Here is a 27,204-nt window from a genome sequence, read left to right as displayed (position 1 = left end):
AAACATACACACTTGTATGGAGATGAAAACTAAACAGGGGAGGAAAACAGAAGAAAAATGGTGATGCTGGCATGACTGTAAAGAAAAACACTTCCAGAGTATATTTTCCATAAGCACATTTCTTACACTTGTATTTTAGAGAAATTTGAGGTAGTAAAGATGAGTTATAGAATTCAAAATAACCAGAGTTGCTATTCATTTCTTTAAAACATTTTTCTTTTATTTTTTTTCTATTTTTCTACTGGTCTTTCTTAGTTGCTGATGGTTAATATTTATGGAGGTGCATGATAATCACATTGCTTCATCCTTTACATCTCCTTACTTGCATCTCAGCTTTTTATCAGCATTATAATTCTGGCTTGGGTAAAAAATTGCGGAAAAAATTAAGATCCTAGGATACACTAATTAAAGAGAGGGAGAAGGGAGAGAAAGAGCAAGAACACATATCACTAACATATTTTACTTAGGACAAATGAAAACATATCTCCAAGAAAACAGTTCTCCCAATTTCTCTCCTTAACTAAATCATTCTGCTACATTATACTCTTTATTATCAGTTGTGATTCAAAACAACTTTATTCATTTTCTGCTTCCAATAATATCTTTTTTTGTCTTCATTGAGTAGGGAGAACAATTTGTCATAATATTCATGGGAAGTGAGCAAAGTGCAATATTTAAAACTATAGGGTTTGTCTGAAATTTTTGAAATTACCTGCTTTTTAAAAACTGCCATTGCTTCTTTGTGTTGCTTTGCTAATGTTTCCTTTTGATTCTGAAGAGTTTCCTATTTTAAAAATTATGAAAAGTTAAAACATAAATTCTACCAACTCTTTTGGTTTTAAATTTTAATTGAGTTCACAATTTAAATAAATGTTAAACATATTAATTACACATATCTTATGCTCTTGAAATGCAACTTAAGCCAATTTTATGATGTTTTAACTGTCATGGACTCAGTACACAATAATGTTGCTTCCAGTTGCTTCTCCATGATAAAACATTGCTTTAAAATTTTTTTTAATTCTGAACATAGCTTACTCCAAAGTCTTCTTCAAGAAAATATCTTTCAGCAAAAGTTATCAAAACTAACAGTCCTAGTATACAAGCACACTACAGTCTTAGAGTTTCCAAAGAAATCAATTTTATTGTCTAAGCACAAATGTTTACATGGCAACATATAATTCTGTAAATTCACTGAAATAATTTTTTACAAAATCAAAACTAGCATAGGGCATTAAAAAAAATCCACATATATGATTCCATTTCTTCCCTCCCCCCTATTTTTTGGGTAGAAGTTGTGTGTCCTGTCCTTTAGATTCCAGACAAATTTTTTTCTTCTATTTTTATCAAATAATTCTCATAATTTAAAAAATTAGATCTACAAGTGGCAACCACTTTCAAATGTTTCTGTAATTTTACTCCATGTTTCTAAATATATGTTGATTTATCAATTTAAAAAATTTATCTACTGACCTCTTACTATGATAGTTGGGAGTTTAGCTTCCTTGTACAACCATTATCCTACATCTTCACTGAAATAATTTTTTACAAAATCAAAACTAGCATAGGGCATTAAAAAAAATCCACATATATGATTCCATTTCTTCCCTCCCCCCTACTTTTTGGGTAGAAGTGTGTGTCCTGTCCTTTAGATTCCAGACAAATTTTTTTCTTCTATTTTTATCAAATAATTCTCATAATTTAAAAAATTAGATCTACAAGTGGCAACCACTTTCAAGTGTTTCTGTAATTTTACTCCATGTTTCTAAATATATGTTGATTTATCAATTTAAAAAATTTATCTACTGACCTCTTACTATGATAGTTGGGAGTTTAGCTTCCTTGTACAACCATTATCCTACATCTCCTCCCTCCATTCTTCAACAGTTATATAAAAATAGAGGCTTAAATCAACAGTCCATATTTACACTCTTTTAACTATGCAATTTTTATTCAGTGCTGAGCCCCATACACTATACCATGATTACATTTCTATTCTCATATAACTTTGTATTTCTCCTGAAGTTAGCAATTACTTTAAATATTTCAATTCCCATAGCTAATTAAATAAAATAATACTGCCAGTTTCCAAGTCTGTATCAATTGGTTCATATTCTCAGAAGCAAAAAAAAAAAAAAAAAAAAAAGGAAAAGTGAGATCCCAAGAATGATTTAGGAAATCTCAAACTGCATAGGAAAACAGATACTTAGAAAAGCTATAGATGTTGGACAAAATCTTTCAGAGGCTACTGCCCAAAGTTTTTCCTGTGAAAATGTATTAGACTCTAATATCCTGCAAACAACAAAAGAATAAATTTATAGGAGACTTCAGGGATAGGTTTTTTGAGGAGTAGATTTGAAGTAGATGTGATCTCCAGCTCTTGCCCCACTTTTTGTGAACAGCCTTAAATCCAGAAACAGGAGATTTAATATGCAACAAAAACTGGAATGGGAAATAGCCCCATTATCAGATCTCCAAATCCAGATCTTCAAAAAGCTCCAGTTCCAGTTCAAAAAGCCTTAGAACAAAAGAAGAATAAACTGATGGCCCTACAGTTAAAACAATATAATACTCCCACTCCAGTCATCAAGCACTAGAGGAGTGAGTCTCTTGTAAAGACACCTATAGATACTTAATATAAGCAGAAAAGACACTGGGAAAAAAAACCATCCTGAATTAGCTAAGAAAATGAAGGGAAAAAATATAAGTGGGCAAATCAATGACACTCCTCCAAGGGAAATCATGCACCCAATTTCTCATTTATTCCTCAATCTTACAAAGAGAAATTTCACTACATATTAAAAAAAACTTTAAAATTTTTTATTCATACCATAAACTCTGGCAGCATCGCACAACCTCTCCCTCAGAGTCAATGAGCTACTCAAATAGTGTGTATCTCTAGTAATCAAAAGATACATGCCCCATTTCAGCCTGTAACTGTTATCCTTGATTCTCAAGTGAGGAATATTTTCTCCTTTATGACACCACACCCATCAACTTAAGAGAAGGGAATCTATAGAATTGCAAAATTAAATTCCTTATTTAAAAAAAAATTTTAACACCTTTATTGTGGTGTGATTCCTGTACAGTAAATTACACATATTTCAGATGTACTATTTGATGATTTTTGATAGATGTGTACACCAATGAAACCACCACCTAAATCAAGATAGCTGACATTTCCATCACTCCCCAAGAGGTGCAAATTTCTAATTCCCATTTTATCCCTTTACCCACTGGAAACCATAAGTTTGTTCTCTATGTCTGTGAGTCTGTTTCTGTTTTGTAGATAAGTTCATTTGTGTCCTTTTTTTTAGATTCCACATATAAGTGATATCATATGGCATTTTTCTTTCTCTTTCTGATTTCACTTAGACTCCAAGTCCATCCATGTTGCTGCACATGGCATTATCTTATTCTTTTTTATGGCTGAGTACTATTCAATTGTATATATACCACAACTTCTTTATCTAGACATCTGTCAATGGACATTTGAGTTGTTCCCATGTCTTGGTTATTGTAAACAGTGCTGCTGTGAACATTGGGGTGCATGTGTTTCTTCGAATTATATTTTCCTTTGGATACATGCCCAGGAGTGAGATTGCTGAACCATATAATAAATCTATTTTCAGTTTTTTGATGAATCTCCATACTATCTTCCATAGTGGCTGCACCAATTTACATTCCCACCAACAGTATAGTAGGGTTCCTTTTTCTCCACATCCTCTCCAGCTTTATTGTCTGTGGACTTTTGAATGACGGCCATTCTGACTGGTGTGAGGTGATAGCTCATTGTAGTTTTGATTTGCATTTCTCTAACAATTAGTGATGTTCAGCATCTATTCATGTGCTTGTTGGCCATCTGGATGTCTTCTTTGGAGAGATGTCTATTTAGGTCTTCTGCCTATTTTTTGATTGGGTTGCTTGTTTTTTTGTTTTTGTTTTTTGTTTTTGTTTTGATATTAAGCTGTATGAGCTGTTTGTATATTTTGGAAATTAGTCCCTTGGTGGTGGGATCATTTGCAAATATTTTCTCCCATTCTGTGGGTTGTCTTTTCGTTTTGTTGATGGTATCCTTAGCTGTGCAAAAGCTTTTTAAATTTAATTAGATCCCATTTGTTTATTTTTGCTTTTATTTCCATTATTGCAGGAACTGGTTTGAAAAAAATATTGCTGTGATTTATGTCAAAGAGTGTTCTGCCTATGTTTTCCTCCAGGAGTTTTATAGTATCTGGTCTTACATTTAGGTCTTTAATCCATTTTGAGTTTATTTTTGTATATGATGTTTGAGAATGTTCTAATTTCAGTCTTTTACAGGTAGCTATCCAGTTTTCCCAGCACCACCTGTTGAAGAGACTGTCTTTTCTCCATTGTATATGCTTGCCTCCTTTTTCATAGATTAATTGATTATAAGTGTGTGGGTTTATTTCTGGACTTTCCATTCTGTTCCATTGATCTACATGTCTGTTTTTGTGCCTGTACGATACTTGTTTTGATTATTGTAGCTTTGTAGTATAGTCTGAAGTCAGGGAGCATGACTCCCCCAGCTCCTTTCTCCTTTTTCAAGACTGGTTTGGCTATTCAGGGTCTTTTGTGTTTCCATACGATTTTAACATTTGTTTGTTCCAGCTCTGTGAAAAATGTCATTGGTAATTTGATAGCGACTGCACTGAATCTACACTGCCTTGGGTACTATGGCCATTTTGACAATATTGATTCTTCCAATCCAAGAACACAGTATATCTTTCCATCTGTTTATTTCATCTTCAATTTCTTTCATCAGCATCTTACAGTTTTTGGAGAAGAGGTCCTTTGTCTCCTTGGGTAAAAATCCCTGATTTTTTTTTAAGATCCCTGAGAATTTTTCTATTCACAATCAGATCACAGGTAATTTAGATAATGGCTTAGGTACCTTCATCAATGATCAAACCAAATTAGAGATCTACATGAAGTGGCACTCTCTGTGGGCAAAATGTCTTACTGATATTGACAGCAAAGTTCAGACTGGTCTATCTAAACCTCTACCTAACTTTATATAATAGATTTAAAATCAGAAACTAAGAAGAACTAAAGCCAATGGTCCAAAAGCCTAATAAAGAAAAGATGAATTATACCCGTACAAGTCTTTAAACTCTTGTTCCCCAGTTAAGAAACCCAGTGGGTGAAGATTTGTTCAAGACCTTAACACCATAAATAAAATCACTATTTCCCCAATTCATTGTAGTACTGAGCCCAAATACTACTTTATCTTCAGTGCCACCTGACTCTACATATTTTATTATATAGGGGTGTGTGTCTGCATGTGTGTGTACTGCTTTCTATAGTGTCCCTTTAGAACAAGAGAGTTTCACCTGTTATTTTGTCTTGGCAAAGTCAACAATTTACCTGGACAGTTATACCGCAGGGGGTTACTGAGGAACTTAGGGACCTTAAATTTCCCTATAACTCTACACTTGTATAATATGTAGACACGTTTTTGCTTTCTCCATTTATCTACTTACTGTTTTAGCTCAGAAAGGACTTGAAAATCCCCCCCACCCCTAAATTTAAATATTTTGTAAGAATAAAGTATATTATTTAGGGTATAATTTTTGCCAAGGGGGTAAATATATCATTCCTGATAAATCATGAGCCATTCAATACTTTCCAAGGCTGGTTCCTAAGAGAAAATTAAGAAGTTGTCTAGATTTAACTGGCTACTGCAGACACTGGGTTCCAAACATACCTGAAATGGACACATGTCCATATAATTTAAGTCCTCAATAATGGAACCTTTCCCTTAGGAACTAAAACATGAACAAGAATTTTGTAATTTAAAAATAATTCTTCAACAGTCCCCCCTACCCCCCACACACACCCCCAACTAGGGCATTCCAAATTGTCATACAGCTTTCTATCTCTTTGTATCTGAGCAAAATACTCTAAAAGAAGACTGGAGGTAGCATCAGGGTCCACCTACTAACTACAATCTTCCCCTTAACTCAGTAGCAAAATCCTATCTAAGGATAGTATTAGCAGCAGCCAAACTAGTAGAGGCCTCTACTGATTTGGTTTAAGGATACTGTTTAAACTTGATGATTCTGTATGCTGTACAATCCTTGTTGCTTACTGAAAACATATTTCTCAGCAAGAAGCCTTACCTCCTATGAACTTTTATTACTTTTTCCTCACACATTTCCACTCAGTGCTGTACTTTAAAGATTGCTACTCTTGTCCCATTACCTAAAGAAGGGAATTTCATGAGATTTAGCCTTTGTCCAAGCAATGGTTCTGCCTGAAACAGATTTATTAGAAACCCCTCCTAGAAAATCTAGGTTTAATATTATTTGTTGATATATCACTTTTTGAAACTGAAATGGGAAAATATCAGGCACTGCAACCGTCTCAACTAACCCCTAAAATATGACTCCTTACCAGAGGTAAAACCAGCCCAGATGACAGTACTTACCCACTCAGCAGAGCCTGCCAACTGTCAAGAGATAATAGAGTTAACATAAAACTAGTTTCAGGTATGCCTTCGGAGTAGTCCATGATTTTGAAACAATGAGAGTTTCTAACCTCAATAGGAATCCCAGTGTAAAATGAACAACAGTTTTAAGAGCTCTAATGCTTACCATTAGGAGGTGGCTATCGCAAAGCTACACTATAAAGGACAAAAAAGGCTAAAGGAAATAACCTAATTTATCTTTATGACACACAGGCAACCCGCACTCAGGTCCTGGCCCTATGACACTCTAAAAAGCTAAATCTTTGTGTTAATTCCAAAACACTATTTTGGAATGCCCACAAATGGCTCCACAGTCTGAAAAGAATACGTGGTTGTAAACTGCAAGAAAATCCCTGGCACTTTCAGGACAGACACTTGGTGGCACTAGAGAACCTTGATGAAGCTGCAAAAAATTTTACAAGAAATTACCCATCAGAGCAAGGGCATATTGAAAACTATACTCAATTATCATTAGTGGGGAAATTTTACTAAAATTTTTGAGGATGTCTCTTGGGAAGAGATGAGCTTGTACTGTCTCCAGTACAATCCTAGTAAAACTGTTTTCCTTGTAAACTCAAGCTTCAGGATCCTATTGAACATGTCCAAATGGATTTCCTAAAATTAACCCCAGCAAAGGGTTCGGAATATGTTCTGATCATTGCTTGCTACTTCTCTGGATGGCTTAAAACTTTTTGACAGACAGCTACAATTATGAGAGAAGGAAAAAATTTCTTGATTTTATGTTCCCAACATGAAAGAGGCACTCAATTCACTAGGCCCTATTACTGGAGAACTTTGCAGAGCCTTGTCATTTACTTAAATACTTCATTGCCCCAATCACCCCCAATCTTGAGGAAAAGTATTGAGAATTAATGGCATATTAAACCTGATACTCTTGAACTTCCATGACCAAGAAGGTTATGTCTAACTCTCAAGGCGACTAAGTCCATACTCTCCTACACTCAATGGCTTCCACCATACACACATTAGAGGTTACTAAATGAAATTGGGTAATTGTGCCCTAATTTTGGACATAGTCTTACTTCAGACAAAACTGCCAAAGTACTCCAAAGACTCAGGAAATATTCTTTATAGTCTTATCACCATCTCATATAAGTTGCCTTTCTTCTACATGATCTAAAATGCATATAAACAAAAACTGAAAGAGTTTATTACTGTTAGATCTGGCCTGCAAGAAATGATAAAAGGAGTCCTGCAGGTTGAAATGAAAGAACACAAGAGAGTAACTCAAAATCATATGAAGAAATAAAGATCTCAGTAAAGGTAAATACATTAACAATTATAAAAGCTAGGATTACTCCAACAATGGTTTTTATTTCTTTTTGTTCCTATATGACTTAAGAAATTGATACATTAAAAAATTATTAGACTAAAAGCTAGTATTATTGTAACTTTGGTTTGTAACTCCACATTTGCTTTCTACATAATTCAGAGACTAATGCATTTTTTTAAATTATTATTTTATGTGCTTGGGCACACAATATATAAAGATGTAATTTTGTAATATCAGCAACTGAAAAGGGTGGCAATGGAGCTATAAAGGAACAGAATTCTTGTATGTAACTGAAGTTAAGTTGATATAAATTTAAATCAGAGTGCTATAATGATAGATGCTAACTGTAATCCCCATAGTAACCAAAAAGAAAATAGTTATAGAAAATATACGTAAGGAAAAAAGAAAGGAATTTAAACATTTCACTACAAAAGTCAGCTAAATACAAAAGATGGTGGTAATGCAGGAAATGAGGAACAAAAAGCTAAAAGATACTCAGAAAACAGCAAAATGACAGAAGTCAGTCACTCCCTACCAGTAATTACTTTAAATGTACATGTAAACTCTCTAATCAAAAGACAAAATTGAAAGAATGGATAAAAACATGATCCAACTTTATGCTGTCTACAAGAGACTCACTTTAGATCCATAGACACAAGCAGGTTGAAAGTGAAAGAATGGAAAAAGATATTTCATAAAAATAATAACCAAAAGGCCAAAAAAAAAAAAAAAAGGACAAAATAAAAAATAGACTTTAAATTTGAAAAAGTTAGAGACAAAGAAAGATATTATATATTCATAAAACATTCAATAAGTGAAAGATATAATAATTATAAACATTTATGTACCTAATCACAAACCATCAAAATATATGAAGCAAAAAAGGACAGAACTGAAGGGATAAATAGTTCTACAGTAATAGTTGGAGACTTCAATATCTCATTTTCAATAATGGATCGAACAACCAGACAGAAGATAAGTAAGGAAACAGAAGACCTGAACAATACAGTAAACCACTTAGACCTAACAGACATGTACAGAACACTCTACCCAAAAACAAAATATACATCATTCTCAAGTGCATCTGGGACATTTTCCAGGACAGATTATATGTTAGGCCATAAATTAAGTCTAAATAGATTTCAAAAGTAGATATTATGCAGTGTATCTTTTCTGACCACAAGGGTATGAAGTTAGAAATCAGTTACAGGAGGAAAGCTGGAAAACCCATATATTTGTGGAAATTAAACAACAAACTCCTAAACAACTAATGGATTAAAGAAGAAATCACAAGGGAAATTAGGAAATACTTACAGACAAATGAAAACAAAAATACAACATACCAGAACTTATGGGATACAGCAAAAGAAGTCCTAAGGGGAAAATTTACAGCTATAAATGCTTACATTAAAAAGAAAGATCTTGGGAGAAGGGTGTAGCCCAAATGATAGAGTGCATGCTTAGCAATCCTCAGTATCTCTATTAAAAAAAAACTGATAATAAATAAATAATAGACCTAATGACCTCTCCACAACCAAAAAAAAAAAAAAAAGAAAAAAAGATCTCAAATCAACAACCTAACTTTACACTTAAGAAAGAGAAGAACAAACTAAACCCAAAGCTAGCAGAAAGAAGGAAATAATGAAGAGCAGAGCAGAGATAAATGAAAAAGGGACTAGAAAAACAATAGAGAAAATCAGTGAAATTAAAGGTGGTTCTTTGAAAAGATAACAAAATTGACAAACCTTTAGCTAGATGGACTAAGAAAAAAAAAAGACACAAATTACTAAAATCAAAAATGAAAGTGGGGACATTACTATTGATTCTGCAGAAATAATACGTATTATGAGTACTATGAACAATTGTATGTTAGGCACAAACTGAGTAACCTAGATAAAATAGAGAATTCCTAGAAATGCAAAACTTACTAAGACCAAATTACAAAGAAACAAAATTTCAACAGACCTTTAAGTAGTAAGGAGACTCAGTAAGTATCAAAAAACTCTCAACAAAGAAAAGCCCTGAACCTAATGGCTTCAACTGGTGAATTCTACCAAACATTTAGAGAAGAACTAACAGTAATACTCTTCAAACTTTTCAAGAGTTGAATAGGAAAAGACACTTCCTAACTCATGCTTTGAGGTATGTATTGTCTTGATACCAAACCCAGATGAAGATACATCAAGAAAAGAATACTATAAACCAGTATCCGTGATGAACACTGATGCAAAAATCCTCAACAAAATACCAGCAAACAGAATTCAGAAGTATATTAAAAGGATCATACATCATGACCAAGTGGGATTTATCCTTAGGATAAAAGGACAGTTCAACATACAAAAATTAATCAATGTAATACACCACATTAACAGAATGAAGTGGGGGAAAGTACACTATTTCAACTTTTGCAAAAAAAAAAAAAAGGAATCCGACAAAATTCAACAACTTTTTATGATAAAAACACTCAACAAACTAGGAACAGAAAGAACCTACCTCAACATAATCAACTGAAAAACCCACAGTGAACGTAACACTCCATGGTAAAGGAATGAAAGCTTTTCCTCTAATATCAGGAAAAAGGCAAGGATGCCCACTTTTAAAACTTCTGTTCATTTGAACACTGGGGTGCATTTATCTTTTCAAATTAGAGGTCCCTCTGGATATATGTCCAGGAGTGGGATTGCTGGATCATATGGTAAGTCTATTTTTAGTTTTTTGAGGAATCTCCATACTGTTTTCCATAATTCTGCACCAAACTACCCACCAACAGTGTAGGAGTGTTCCCTTTTATAACACCCTCTCCAGTATTTATTGTTTGTGAACTTTTGAATGATGGCCATTCTGACTGGTGTGAGGTGATACCTCATTGTAGTTTGGTTTGCATTTCTCTGACAATTAGCGATATTGTGCATTTTTTCATATGCCTATTGGCCATTTGTATGTCTTCATAGGAGAATTGCTTGTTTAGGTCTTCTGCCCATTTTTGGATTGGGTTGTTTGTCTTTTTGTTAATAAGTTGTATGAGCTATTTTTATACTCTGGAAATTAAGCCCTTGTCAGTTGCATCATTTGCAAATATTTTTGCCCATTCTGTAGGTTGTTTTTTCATTTTGCTTACAGTTTCCTTTGCTGTGCAAAAGCTTTTAAGTTTAATAGACCCCATTTGTTTATTTTTGCTTTTATTTCTATTGCCTGGGTAGACTGCCCTAGGAGAACACTGCTAAGAGTTATGTCAGATAATGTTTTCCTATGTTTTCTTCTAGGAGGTTTATCATGTCTTGTCTTATGTTTAAGTATTTAAGCCATGTTGAGTTCATTTTTGTGTATGGTGTGAGGGAGTGTTCTAACTTCACTGATTTACATGAGGCTGTCCAGTTTTCCCAACACAACTTTCTGAAGAGACTGTATAGACAGGTCTCTTTGTTTTAGACCTGTCTCTCATATATAATCCAACTTTGGTTTTACTCCCATTTCTATACAACTTTGGGGTCTGTCTGGCCTCAAAATTCCCATTGTTGGCCTATCCTCTGTCATTTGAATTCTGATTCTGACATATCACCTCCAAATTCCTGTTTCAATATTGCCAAATAATGAGAAGAAGGGCCATCTTAACTAAGCTTTTAAATTTTAGCTGTTAAGATTTCTTTGGTGGAAAGGCATAAGAAACACTATTAAAAAATGCCTCCATATGGATAAGGATAGAAATAGAATCAGATTCAATACTATTTTTTTATATTTGGTTATAGTATATAATAACAACCTAAAAAAATGGTACTATTCTGAGGTTTCACTTCCTAAAAAACATTTTGACTCTTCATAACATAAAATATGTTTTTCAGATATGAAATAATTCATGGTAGTTTTCAGAGTTATCCTCAGTTATTTTCTTATCAGAAAGCCTAAAAAAAATGGTTAGTCTCAGTTTTCTGGAAGCCCAAAATGTTACTAACATTTTAGCTGGAATTTTCTTTAGAGTCTTTAAAATGATGCACAATTCCTCAAATATGTTCAGGAAATTTAAAAATTAAACTCTGCAATTAAGGATTAGAATACATTTTAAAATAGGTTCTAAAAATGCTAATTACAGGGGGAAATACTCACCTTTTGCCATTTAAGTTCTTGGGTCTCCACAATAATTTTACCAATCTGCTCTTCATACTGAGTTTCTGCTTCCTAAGTCAAAAACAAGAAAAATGCTATGAAAATTAGGACTTGAAAAGTTCCAGTTTCAGCTCTTTCTAAAGAGCTAAAAAGATCATCCTCCCACACTTTCAATAAGAAAAAAAGCTGGAAAATTGCAAATTAAATAGACAAAACCATCAGAGGACTGAGGTCCCAGATCAACCAAGTAATCCAAAATCTGGATAGAGACGGGTGCCTGCAGGGAGAACAGAACCACAGCATTTGTTTAGTGGGGACGTAAGCCATGCAGTACTGATTAAAAAAAAAAAATTCAGCTAAACATACTAAATAAATTTCTAAAGGCAGAACATAGGTTAGTGTAAGAACATGAATCTCCTGAGGGCCCCAGAAATAAGGAGGTTTACACTTTTGAACAGGTTTTTCTTCCATGATACCCACCAGGTGCTTACAGGGAAGGATGGGAAGAATCTGAGAAAGCTTTCGCCTGTGGTACTGGCTGGAGACAAGCGCAGTCACAAGCCATCTTCCCTGTTACCTCCTACAGACCAAAAACCTAAATCTGCAAGGGAAAGAACAACAAAAACTGTATCTCAGGACACTAGTGGAAATCCTCTGCAGCTGGGAAAGGGGACCAGGAGCCACCACTGAGAACTCCGCCTCAACAGACCTTTCTTCCTTATCTCCCCTGAGGAACAAAAGCCTTAATCTACAGGGGGAAGAGCAACAAAAGCTCTAGCGTGAGAGCACTTGTGGGAACCCACGGCAGCTGAGAGGAGAAGGCTAGGAAAATAAAACAACAGTTCTATCGATGGGGAAGGGGAAGGAATACATGCTAGTACCACCATTAAATACGAAAGAGGGATCAATATTCTTATGAAGACCTCACCTTGAGACTCAGGTTCACCAAAGACTGAGGCTTAATCAGAACGTCAGAGAATGCTCCTATTCCCCCACCTGCCACCACCACCCAACTGACAAGAGTCAGATGAAAAAACAGAGAGATACAGCTGGGAGAGCTGTAAAGACAGACTCTCTCTGGGAAACAGCACAAAGAGAAGAGCCAAAGTCAAGAGGGGGAGGACCAAAGCCAAGCAGGAAGCAGTTATTTAGAAAAATCCTCTGATTTTGTTTAAAATATTATAATACTCTTGAATTAGCCCACACCATAAACACAAGATATCACTAGAGAAATGTGAAGCTTCTGTTGAAAACGTCAAACAGGTAGACTTGAAAGCTGCCTGGCTGAGTGCTGAATGCATGTCCCAACATACACACACACACAGCTCTTCCACGAAGACTGGGAGTTTTTTCATATTTGTTTTGGCTCCAGGTATTTAAGGGAATCTCTGTCAAACAAAGCACTAGCTGATCACTAAGCTAAGAGCACAATGACTTCAATTGCCACGCATGACAAAAACTTAATGCTTAACAAACTTATTTCAGAAAAGTTATTAAACAAACAATGACAAAAACAAGCAGTAACCTTGGGGAGCGGGAGAAATCTGATCACCAGAGTTGTCACATATTCAAAATGCCCACGTCCACTTCTCAACAAAAAATTACAAGGCATGCAAATCAACAGAAAAGTGTGATCCATACACAGGAAAAAGAAATAACAGTAACTGTCCCTGAGAAAGTGCAGACAACAGACTTAGACAAAGACTTTAAATCAATAATTTTAAATATGCTCAAAGAGCTAAAAGAAACCACGTACAAAAGTCCTGTAGCCATTAAAAAGTTAAGGGAATGCTACAAACAAGTTCATGCTCATAAATTTGACAACTTACAGAAATGGACCAATTCTCAAACCACAAACTACAAACCTCAACCAAGGAGATACATACAGTCTAAATAGCCCTATAATCATAAATTTAAAAGCTCTCAAAAAGGAAATTTCCAGGCCTGGATAATTTCACTGAAGAATTCTACTAAAAATTTAAAGAAGAATTAACAGCACTTTTACACAGTTTCTCCCAGAAATACAGAAGAGGAAGGAGCACGTCCCAACTCATTTTATGAGGCCCGTTTACTGGGACACCAAAACCAGATAAAGACAGTACCAAAAAAAAAACCAAAACAAACAAACAAACAAAAAAAACCAAACAAAAAAACTAAGCCCAATATCTCTCATAGTTTTGATGGAAAAATCCTCAATAACATATTAGCAAATAGAATCCAACATTGTTGGATTCCAGGTATGCAAAGCTGGTTCAACAGTTGATGTAATTCACCAAATCAATATGCTACAGAAGAAAAATCATATGACCATATCAACTGGCAAAGAATAAACATTTGACAAATACCAACTCATTCATAATAGAAGTTCTCAGCCAGTTAGGAATAAAGGGAATCACCTTAATTTGATAAAGAGCATTTATAAAAACACTACATTTAACTTTTTTGTTGTTGTTGTATTCACTACTTGATTTTATTTTTCAGATTCCATATATAAGTGATAACGTATACTATTTGTCTTTCTCTGATTTATTTCACTAAGCATAACACCCTCCAAGTCTATTCATGTTGTTGCAAATGACAGAATTTTCATTCTTTTTTACGGCTGAGTCATATTCCACTGTATCTTCTTTATCCATTCACCTGTTGATGGGCACTTGGGTTGCTTCCATATCTTTGGTTATTGTAAATAATCATATTTAATGATGATAGACTGAGTGCTTTCCCTCTGAGATCAAGAACAAGAAATGGATATCTACTCTCTCTGTCCTTATTCAACATAGTACTGGAAGTTCTAAACACTGCAATAAGGAATGGTTAGATGGATGGATGGACAGACAGAGAAAAGGAGAGGGAGAAAAAGAGAAAAAGAGAGGGGTAAGGAAGGAAGGAAGGATGGATCAGACAGAAAAAAGTAAAACCATCTTTATTTGTAGATGACATGATCATATACATAGAAAATCCTAAGGAATCTATTAAAAAAACTCCCAGAACTAGTGAGCTGATCAAGGTCATAAGATACAAGATCAACACCCCCAAAATCAATTACATTTCTATATACTAACAATAAAAATGATGAAACTGAAATTAAAAACATAATACTAGCTGTACACCAGAAATTGACACAACATTGTAAACTGACTAACCTCAATTTAAAAAAATAGCGTAGCACAAAAAAATAAATAAAATAAATAAAATTGTGTAGCACAAACCTTAAGTTCTTTGAGAATTCAAAGAAGAAAAAACCACAATACTATTTATAATCACTCTAGAGAAAATTAAATACATAGGTCTACACTTAACAAACACATACAGGATCTGTATGCTGATACACAAACAACATGAATGGATAAAAAACATTACGCTGAGTGAAAAAAGCCTTACCTAAAAGAGTATATATTGTATGATTCAATTTATATGAAATGTCAGGAAAAACTAATCAAGTTAGTGTGGAAAAATCAAGAGTGGGTTGCCTCTTGGGGAGGGTAGCAGGAGTAGAATTTGCCTGAGAAGGAGCTTGAGGGAATTTTCTGGGTTGATGGAAACATTTTATATCTGGATAACAGTTTGCATTATATAGGTGTATGAATCTGTCAAAACTCATCAAATACACAGTTAAGATTTGTGTCTTACATTCCATGTAAATTTTACTGGAAAGAAAAAAGCTGTACTCTGCTTAATGATGTGCATTCTGATGTATTTAGGAGGAAGTGCACTGATGCCTGCAATTTATTCTGAACTCATCGAAAATAAAGTTGAAGGAGGGATAAGTAGATAGACAGGTATGTTATAAAACAAGTACAATAAAATGTTAATGGTGTACGAGAGTTCACTGTCAAATTCTGTCAGTTTGCTGTATGTTGGACAATTTTCATAACAAAATGTTTGGGAGAAATCAAAGAGTGGATGTTAACAGACAAAATATGTGTTTGTTATAAAATATTTTTCTGTGACTCTCTTACATGTTCTTTGCTTTATTAGATATACACACACTCTCTCTCTCTTCCTCTCTCTCTCTCTCATGCTATGGTATTCAGAAGTTTTCATGAAAGCGGTCTCATTTTAAATGCTTTCAGCAGCAAGTAGCAACAACAACAAACCTCAACTCACAATGGCTTATCGGACTTATTATCTCACATGACAACAAGTCTAAAGGCGGAGTGCGTCTAGGATTGATTTTTAGTGGCTCAAAAATATCATCAAGGACTATGATCCTGCCTATCTTTCCATTTTGCCATTATCCAAGTGCTTTTCCTTAGATTTTTCATCCCCTGGCTACTTTAACTGTAGGCATTAAGGACAGAAAGGACATTATCCTGCAGTAGAAAAAGTACAACCTCTTATTAAAAGGATAACAAAACTTTTCCCAGAATCTTCCCAATACACATCTTCTAATATCTCACTGGTCATCACTAGGTCATATGCCCACTCCCAAATCAGTTGCTGGCAGGTGGAATTCACTGGACCTTCTTGAGTGGCCAAGATAGTCAGGATTTACCTAACTCACATGGGTGAGAGGTGGACCCTAAGACACAATCAAGGTTCTTCCAACATGGAATAAGGGACAGAATGTACACGGACAGGGTATGCTAAGTGATAAAGTGAGGATAGAATAGAAGCTCTTGCAGTAATACGCATCTAAATTCAAAACACTGAAAAAGGAAGTAAGTGTATACACACTTGTTTGGGGAAGGGGTGTGTTACATATAGCATGCATATCTTCCCAAAGCAGGTAGACTGAAAATGTGTAAGATACTGCTTTCTTCATGTAGGCCTGGTTATACACTTCACTTTTAGTGGCTATAGTGGGTTAGGAGATCTTACTATGATTTAGATATCATTCTAAGCACTTTTTATGTATTGATTAATTTAATCCTAGGTATAATTTTATGAATAATACTCTTATTATTGCCACTTTATAAATAAGGAAACTGTGTTATTAGCAACAGGAAAAGTAACTTGCCTAAAGTCACATAGCAGGTAAATAGCAGAGACAGTTATCTGAACCAAATGATTTGTCTCCAGAGTCTTTTAAACGTGCTATTATATTACCTTTAAGAAATTGTGGATGCTGTGGGACAGTATGGATTGTTATGATGTATTCTTTTCCTTCAAAAACCTCAGAATTTTATCTTTATATCCCACAAAAGTTAGAAAACCATTCAAAATCACACTACCTATTTTAAGTATACAACTACATTCTGATTGTTTGGTAGCAGAATGTTTGGTAGAACACTTCAAAATAAGAACTAGAAGTATCTGTTGAAAGCAAAAACAAAAGAACTTCAAAACTGCTATGAATAATACAAATATTTTTCTATTTAACATATCTTTGTAATAGATTAAGTTGACTAAAATGAAAACAGTAGTTTAAATACTATAATTAGGAAAGAGATTTTTTTAAAACATGAACTTAGCCCATGCATATTAGAGATATTTATCTTGGATACTTTGCAGCTAATCAAACCAAGAAACTCTCTGAAAGAGTGATCGGTATTATATTAGACAACATGAGAAACTGAATTGAGCAATTTCGTAGGAGGTGGATTATGAGTTTGAAAAGGAGAATAAAAGTATCCAGTTACAGTTTTGGCTGCTTGGACAGTGCCTGTTGTATGTACTATATCCCTAAATCTGTTCAGGGTCAAGAATTGAAGAGGTCTGACCAATACACAGCCCATCTTGTAAAACTACAGCCTGAAGCAAGCACTTTAAAAAAAGCATGACACTTTCTAAAAGGTTATAAAGAGTAAATAAACCATCAAATTACTCCTCTTTTATTGTTTTTGTAAAAACACTTAAATCCTTGTAGTCCTAAGGCAGCTAATAAAAAATAAACACTTTTAAAGTTCTATATTCGTGGATACTTCATTGAAGTTACACATGGGATTTTCCTACAAAACTTAATATATTTTTTCTCATTGACAATTTAATAAGAATTTTTATTAATAACTATTTTCCTACCAAACTTAATGTATTTTTTCTTAATGACAATTTTGTAAGAATTTTTACTAATAACTTTTGAAAGTTGCTTGAAGAATGAATAAAATGAAAAGTTCAAATAAAAAGATAAATAATTTTTAATAAAAAGTACGAAGTTAAATCAAAATACTAATATACTAGAAGCATATTATAATGTCACCTTTCATTTTATCAGTTTTCCATGTAGTATAAAGATACATATTCTAATATATAAAATAAATAAACAATAAGTTCATACTGTATAACAGGGAATTATATTCAATATCTTGTAGTAACTTATGGTGAAAAAGAATATGAAAATGAATATATGTATGTTTATGTATGACTGAAGCATTATGCTGTACACCAGAAATTGACACAATGTTGTAAACCGACTATACTTCAATAAAAAAAAAATATATATACATACACACCAAAAAACCATATTCTACAAATCATTATAATTCAAAGAGGTGTGATTCCACTCATAACATAACTAATTTTATGGGGCATTGAAATGCTGCTTAATGTTATTTACCACATATGATATCATTAATTACCCGTTTCCTTCATAATTTCCTTAGCAAATCACTGTTATTTTAGAATACTCAAATTTCCATTGGCTTTTATTTATTGCTCATTTAAAATTCCATGATTTACTTCTGCTTAGATATTTAATAAATGTAATGTGACATCCTCTGAACTCTTATAATACTTCATAATTCTATTATGATACATAAAATTCTCTTATGATACATAATATATCATAAGAGTATAGTAATTAATTTGCAATTTTAAAGTCTCTTAGGGTAAGACTGAGTAGTGGTTTTTCAAAAGTTATCAAATGAATGCATATTTTAAAAGTTTGAAAGTTCTGTGATAGACGTCCTTTATCCCCATCGTATAGATGATTTGGCTTAGAAAATCTGGTTTTAAAATTTTCAACTCTCTTCCAATTTTTAGAATCTAACATATTTCATATTCAGGTCTGGATTTCTAGTTTCTTTTCAATAACTGGAAGAGCTGGTAGTACAGGGCCCGTTTTTCTATATGGCAACAATTTTTTGGAGTTGAATGGCAAATATAGGGTAAACTGTAGATGGAGGCTCTCCAGTTCAACACAATTCCTAACCCTATTCACATCACGAGCCAGCTACTGACTCCTGAAGGAAGCTGAATTTATGACCCCCTGCTATTGTTCATCCCTACTCATCAATTATCCTACAGATCTATCTGATAATGGAATTTACCAGATATGGCGTCTAACTTCCAAAAAGCACACATTACAGATTCAATATGAACTATTTTGTTGGTTCATATTGCTTATTTGTAGATCATTATTAATTAAAACATGCAATTTTTTCCATATATTATATTATCAGTTTCCTTCACAATTTCCTTAGCAAATCATTATTTTTGGATGAGCTAAGTGATCCATGAGAAAAAAATGAGTAATTTTGTTAATTATAGCATATTTAAGCATTGAAATACAGTTTAGTGGCGTGAGAAAGCCTCTTTTTTAGATTTCACTTATCTATTGGGTTTTACTTCTTTAAAGAAACTTTACTATCTAACCCTTTACAGTATGGTCCAATTTTATGCTGACTGCATTATTCATTCCAGTTAATTTATTATATATACAAATGGAAGAGCATAAGACAAGGAATACCATTCATAGTACCAATCTCTTAAAGTCTCTGGATTTTAGGTTAGACCAGAAGCTATCTCAGATCACTTCCAGCTCTAAAATTCTACAATTTCATGATCCTACAAAAGGACTTATCATTTAGAATACATCTTCAAGATCACAGAGGTAGGGAAGCACAGAGAGGTGATCCTGACAATCTCCATTTGATAGTTCACTAGAGGCTGAGGCAGATCCACCAGCAGTCTTTATAGGGATTGATTTAGTGTTCAGGACCCACCAAGAAGAGGGGATTCTGGCAAATATCCCAGGATTTAAATTGGAAGCCCAAAGAGCTATACTCTACAGTGGAAATAAACTAGCCCTCACAAAGATGGAAACTTAGCCTCCACTCAACTCAATCTGCGTAAAATGGGTAAAATTATCTGGCCCATTTTAATTTCCTGAAACAAAAGTGAATCTCTCTAAAGGAAGATAACATCACCCAAGGTCTCAAACTTTCTTTACAATTTGTAATGCACAAAGTCGGTCATTTAATCAAAATTCACCTTCCATCCCAAGAGATAAGATCCAATGACCAAAAATGAAGAGACAAAAAAAAAAAAAAAAGACACAATAAAAATGGATCTACAAAGGGTCCAGACATGGAGTTTACAGACATAGACTTGAAATATATGATACTAATATGCTCAGTAAATTATATGACAAATCAATTTCAAGAGAGGACTAGAAAGTCAGAAGAACCAAATGAAAATTTTAAAACTGAAAATACAAGAAATGAAATTAAGAACTCAAAAGTTTGACTCTATTATCAGATTAGATAAACTGAAGAGAAAATTCATTAACTGAAAAAAGCAAACCAGACTGAAACATGGACAGAAAAAGAAAAAAGGAGAATATAAATAAAAAATCAATAATGATATAGAAGATTTCAACAAAATTTACAAAGTTGACCAAATTCACAGTCCTATAACACTGCACCCAAGAAATACAAAATACATATTATTTTCAAGTTCCTTCATGTTGAAATATTTTCCAAACTTGATTACATGCTTGCTGGAAAGCAAAGCTCCACAAATACTGACTGAAATTACATAAAGTTTAATAACTGATAAAGCAGAATTATACTAGAAATCAATCTTTTAAAGTTAATAAAAGTAAAATAAAACTCCCAAATATTTGTTAAAGAAGTAGTACACATCTAAATATGGGTCAAAAAAGAAATTACAATGAAAACTAGAAAATAATTTGAATTGAATGATAATGAAGATAAAAATCTATATAAATTTGTGGAATCCAGCTAAAGCCATGCTAAAAGAGTTTCCTGAATTTAAATGCTTTATATTAGAAAAGAAAAAAGGTTAAAATTAATCAACTAAATACCATCTCCAAAAGTTCAAGAAAAAAAGAACAAATTAAATAAAGAAATAATAAAGATAAGAGTAGACAGTAATATAATATAAAAAATATGCAGTAGAATCATCAAAGTCAAAATTTAATTCCTTGAAAAGACTAATACAATTGATACCCCTAAGAAAGACTGATCCAAAATTCCTATTCATTCATAATGTCTCTGCATGAGTTACTCCTTCCATGAAGCTTCCCTTCATGCCCCTTAGTAAGTTAGGCATTTCCTTGTCCACAGTCTCACAGTATTTTGTGCACTCCTTTATTATTATGTGATATTATAATCTTTAAAACCTGGCACAGTAAGTGCTCAGAAAACCTTAAGTGAATGACTAAATATAGTTTTGATTGCTTAATATCTCTTAAAAATAAAAAATAATAATATTAATTTGTAGAACTACTACAGTATTTCTTGAGTTTTCACTGTTTCAAAGTCCTAATTGTTCACAAACTTTTTATTTTGAAATAATTTTAGATTTACAGAGGACTTGTAAAGATAGTAGAGTTCATGTATACTCTTTGCCCACCTTCCCTAATGGTAAAATCTTACATAACTAGGGCACATTTATCAGTTAAGAAAATCACATTGTTACAGTACTATTGATTAGACAACAAAGTTTATTCAGATTTACCTAGTTTTTCCACCAACATCTGTTGCAGGATACAATACAATACCATGTTGCATTTAGTCATGTCTCCCTAGACTCCTCCAATCTGTGATAGTTTCTCAATCTTCTTGTTTTTCATGACCTTGATACCTCTGACAAGCATTGTTGAGATGTCTTGTAGAATGGCCCACATATGAGGTTTGTCTGATATTTTCTCATGATTAGACTAGGTTTAGGGGGAAAATACCACAGAGGTAAAATTTCCTTCTCATCATATCATATCATGAGTATTTGATATTCACATGAATTATGGATACCATATGAATTCTTTCTAAGAATCTTAATCACTTAGTTAAGGTGTTATCTGCCAGGTTTCTCCATAGTAAACCTAAATATTTTTCCCTTTATATCTTTTATCTCTTAGGACTTAGTCCACAATCAAGGTGAGGGAAATTAAGCTCCACTTACTAGAGGAAGGAGTACCAAACAATTTGTGAACACATATAAAAACATCACGGTAACTTACTAAATGATTTGGGGAAGATACCACGTGACTATGCAACTATTCTGTTTCTCCTTAAAGTTTTATCCACTAATTTTAGAATTCATCAGTAGATCTTGCCTGCAGCAATTATTACTGTGATGTTCTAAGAGTGATTTTCTAATTTTCTTCTTCCTTCTACATTTATCATTGGAATTAAAGATTTGTCCCATCTCTCCAATTTATTTATTTCATCATTCATTTATGTTAGTAGGGTGAAATGAATATTTATTTTATTCTTTGGGTTATAATCCAATGCCATTATTATTTAATTTGTTGCTCAGATTCTTCCGGCTTTGTTCATGGAAGCTCTTTCAGGTTGGCTTCTGTACCCTTTTGACATGTTGTTTTAAGTACCTCCTTACCTTCCAGCACTACATGACGTCCAACTCTGGAATAAACCATTTCTCCAAGGAGTACTGGTTCCTTTCATTAGATGATTTTATTTAGAACCAAGATCTGGGCCCTACAGATGGCTGCTGCTACTGGGGTGTTGCTATTTCTAGGCCTTTTCAGCAGAGCTAGAAAATATATGCATATATTCTAACCCATTTATACACATATCTATATTTCTGTATCTTTCTACCTGTATATAATTAAATCATGAGTTCATATTGATATCTTCAACTTTAATCCAGCACCACAGAGCTCATGCTAGCCTTCCTTCCAAGCTTATTCTTGTTTCAACAGCAAAAAAATTCTACCTAGCTCTCATAATCCATAATTTGCATATTTGTTCAACACTAGCATACCTGCAGTTTCAGTATTACTCCCATGAGAAATGAATTTACCAACCAGAGGTAGTTTTTAATGTCAGCTTTTAAGCTTTTTGTCTTTAGCCTAATAGTATCAAGACAATACATATTTTCAATATGTTAATTGTATTAAATTTTCTTGTCTAAGATACATGCACCCAAATGTTCATAAAAGCACTATTTACAATAGCCAAGACATGGAAACAACCTAAATATCCAACCACAGATGACTGGATAAAGAAGTTGTGGTATCTATAAACACAATGAAATACTACTCAGCCATAAAAAAGAATGAAATAATATCATTTGCTGCAATGTCAGTGGACCTAGAGATTATCATCTTAAGTGAAGTAAGTCAGACACAGAAAGACAAATATCATATGATATCATTTTTATGTGGAATCTAAAAAAATGACACAAATGAATTTATTTCCAAAACAGAAACAGACTCACTGACATAGAAAACAATATGGCTACCAAAGGGAAGAAGAGGGGAGGGACAAATTAAGAGTTTGGGATTAGCAGACACAACAAGGTCCTACTGTACAGCACAGGGAACTATATTCAATAGCTTGTAATAACCCATAATGAAAAGAATATGAAAAATAATATATATGTATAACTGAAGCACTATTTAAAATGTCCTTTTCTGTTTAAACTCCAATATCCAAATCACATATAATTTTATTTTTATTGTCTGATTTTTATATTGGTATTGATCACATAGTATTTCTTGACATGCCTAATACTTAATTGTTTTTAATTTTTTATTGTTAAAAAAAGCTCAAATTTACAGAAAAGGTGCAAGGATACTACAAAGAACTTCACTCTTCTGAAGTAACCATGGTTAATGGTTTAATATATATCTTTCCGGAACTGTTCTCCTGGATCTATGGCTATACAAACATTTAAAATTTTTTTAGCAACTTGCATTTTTCATTTAATAATATACAGGCAGCCCTCACATTACACAGATCTAACATGCACAAATTTCAGTTACTTTGGTTTGGTTAAACAGTACCAGCTCCCCAACAATATGGCCTAAATTTTAGTTACCATGGTATATTATTGTGACTAACTGCACAAACTTCACTGCTAACTCTTTGATCCACAAATCACTACATAAACAACACACGTGTGTCATGATCAGTAATGAATCATGTCACTTCTTTCATAGTCAATAATCGATCACTGTGTATCTGTTATTCAGTCTACACAAGACAGTAAAGCATGTAAGGTATGTTCCTTTTTTGTCTCCCTGTGATAAATCCATGTAACATTAATATTGTCAGTGCTTACAAAGGTTAACTAATCCTGATAACTAAAAATGCAGCAAATTTCAAAGTGAGTTCATAGGTATTCTCTATACACATTAGAGTAGTTTGTGAATACTCTATTCCAACATCCTTTACTTGAAGCCAAAGTTGAATTCAAATAAAACGCAGTTTCATTTGTTTGCATAACACAATTTCGATTTGCAAATACATTAGCCTATTCAGTGGCCATGATAAATGCTATAAAGACGTTCAAATTACATGGGCACCTATAGCTCATTAGCGCAGAATAATAAAGGGATATGAGGATCAAGCATAGAACCTGCTATAATAAATTCCAACACACAAACTGGCTTAAAACAACTCAGACTTAGTCTATTACAGTTTTGGAGGTCAGAAATCTGAAATGTCCTTACTGGGCTAAAATCAAGGTGTTGTTTAGGCCACATCCCTTCTGAAGTCTCTATGGGAAAACTCCTTGCCTCTTCCAGCTTCCACCTGCATCTCTTGACTCATGGCTTCCACCCTCCATCTTCAAAGCCAGCAATATAACATCTTTAAATCTCCCTCTGACCACACCCCTTACTTCTGTCATCACATTTGTTTCTCTGATTCTGATTATCCTCCTTCCCTCTTATAAGAACCCTTGTGAACATATTAGGACCCCCTGAATAATTCAGTGTAACCCCTCCATCTATAACTCTATCACAACTTCAGAGTCCCTTTTGTCATGTAAGGTAACATATTTACAGGGTTTGAGGGTTAGAACGTGGACATCACTGGGGTGACCATTATTCTGCCTACCATGGTGGGTATATGGGTGTTCACTATGAAATTCTTTCAACTACTTTGCACTTCTGAAATTTTCTTATTAAAATCTGGGGAAAAATTAAAATCCAGCAATATGGATGAAGTGTTACCATTATGTAAATGTGAAAATCAATACTTGTCTTTTTCCAGTAAAAGAAGGAAATTCTCCTTTTTAAGAGGAGAAATTCCCTTTTAAAGAATAAAGTTCTCCTCTCAATGAGGAATATTATTAAAAGTAGTATACATTCCTGCATTTGGTTATTAAAAAACACTGTTCCTATTACTACCCTGAAATTTTTCTAAAAATTTTTAAAGGAAGCTTATTTTTCAAGTTATAAATATAAACAGACCAAAACATAATGTCCAAAACAAAATAAAACAGAATATAAAGTTTTAAATAGCTACCTAAAGCTGTTTTACTTTAAAAAAATACCATTTTAAGCTAATTTTGAAAAACAGCTATTTTCAATGCTTATCTAACATATCCTTTTTTTAGTAGGATTTCTTCCTTGTTAAGTAGATTCTTCTTACATTGATAGTAAGTAGCTTTATATAGGATGAAGTGGCAATCGAATTTTCTTATTATGACAACAAATTTCAAGTTTTAAAATTCTAGAACAAGATTCATATAATAAAAATGTTGTTTCAGATCTGTTTTTCTCCCACTTATAGCTATTTCCAAGGAGTCACGAAGTTCTACCAATTCTCCTTTCTGTCTCTTACGTTCTGTCTTCAGTTACGTATAAGGCCTACTAACCCCATCCCCATATCATTATTACAATGTTTTCATAGTTTTTTTCTTCTTTTCAGAACATTACCACCTCCAATCTATTTAACAGAGAGCTGACAATAATGCTCTGCAAATTTAGATCCACAGTCTCAGAAATGAAATGCTTTTATACAATATAGATCTCCCATTGAAACCAAATAGCTTTTATTACCATTTTATACTAGGTATCTCCTTTTTAAAGATCTCAGGGTTATCACTTTAAAAATAAGGCTATTTTATTATGTGAACTCTGAATACTTACTACATGCATTTGCTTTGTCACTTAATTATGTTGCTTGTTTCATTACTTAATCTTTTCATTGGCACCTATCTTACAACCTTAACAAAACTGTAATCTCCTGAAGAGCAGTTCTATTTCATCAGGCGCTGGGTCTAATCATAATGCTATTTATGCACTCCAAGGCACTCAATAAATACTAGCTGACTTACCAAGTATTTAACAACCTGAAAATCTGTTTTATTTTTTACTTTAGTTTATAGATTCATCTATTCCACCTCATGATGTTAACTAAACCTGATCTTTTCTCTTTTACTCCATTTTTTGGGCTATATTTCTTCTTTCCAAATAAGAGGTTATTTTGTCATTTTTTTTTCTTCCCTTAAGCCAAAAAGTTGGACAAAATCAAGTTCTTTGATTTAAAAAAGCATTTTAAAAAGGAGCTTACCCTTCTCATACGCAGTTCTTCTAATGCTTCCAGCAAACTTGATTTGAAATCTAATAGCTGAATAGAAAACAATGTCTCTGAAGAACTTTGAAGAGGAAAGGTGGATGATGCTGACTCAGTCTTAAAATCATTCTCCATATTAACATTTATTTCCTGTAATATAAAAAAGGTTTTAACTGAAAAAAATATATTTAGGTTAAGTAAAAGCACAGTTAACATAAAAACACAACCTATATCCCATAACCATCCAGGTTCAACATTGAATAACAGTCTGTCATCACTCCTATTCTGACCTTGATACACAAAATACTCAGCAACAATGGTCCTATTCTGTTTCTCTGTGGCTGAGGCTTTTTCTTTTATCTAATATCCTTGAGACCAAATTTCCTGCCCCTAAACACCTACAGGCTGGATTCCTAAAGTTACAGCCAAAGCTTGGCCCATTACTAATAGCTTCATCCCAAGATTAAAACAGACAATGTGTTTAATAAACTGTGCCTTGATAGGAAGCATTTTGTAAGGATGGTGTGAGTACTAATTAACAGCAATGCAATCTTTAAACCCAAAGAAGTTGGAAAAGGAGGACTGGAATAACTGCCTTTTATTACAAACCAAGGCATTTAAATGCCTTTCTGAATGCAGAAAATGTATGAATCAGGCAGTAAGAAACTTTTCTTTTCAACTTTTGATTTTAATAATTATCGATTCACAGGTGGTTGCAAAGAAATATACAAGGATTCCTATGCACTATTCACTCAGTCTCTCCCAATGTCAATGTCTTGTATAATAATAGTACAATATAAAACTGTGTATCTGACACTGGTACAACCCACAGAGCTTATAATGGTTCTGCCAGTTATACATGTACT

General features: G+C 33.4%; 1 protein-coding gene across 1 annotated transcript in view; it reads right to left on the bottom strand.

The window, feature by feature from the left end:
* Positions 1-26,897, bottom strand: part of CCDC73 (coiled-coil domain containing 73) — a 77,251-nt gene extending 50,354 nt beyond the window's left edge. The window contains exons 1-3 of the mRNA XM_064492471.1: positions 26,336-26,897; positions 11,883-11,954; positions 713-784 (exon numbers count right to left, since the gene is read on the bottom strand). Coding sequence (XP_064348541.1) covers positions 713-784; positions 11,883-11,954; positions 26,336-26,554 — 363 coding nt within the window. The 5' untranslated portion in view covers positions 26,555-26,897. The remainder of the gene's footprint in view (positions 1-712; positions 785-11,882; positions 11,955-26,335) is intronic.
* Between the last annotated feature and the right edge of the window lie 307 nt (positions 26,898-27,204).

This window comes from Camelus dromedarius, chromosome 12 (assembly GCF_036321535.1).
Source record: "Camelus dromedarius isolate mCamDro1 chromosome 12, mCamDro1.pat, whole genome shotgun sequence".
Taxonomy (NCBI): Eukaryota; Metazoa; Chordata; class Mammalia; order Artiodactyla; family Camelidae; genus Camelus; species Camelus dromedarius.
The sequence above is the reverse complement of the archived record's forward strand: the minus strand, read 5'-3'. Positions and strand labels throughout refer to the sequence as shown.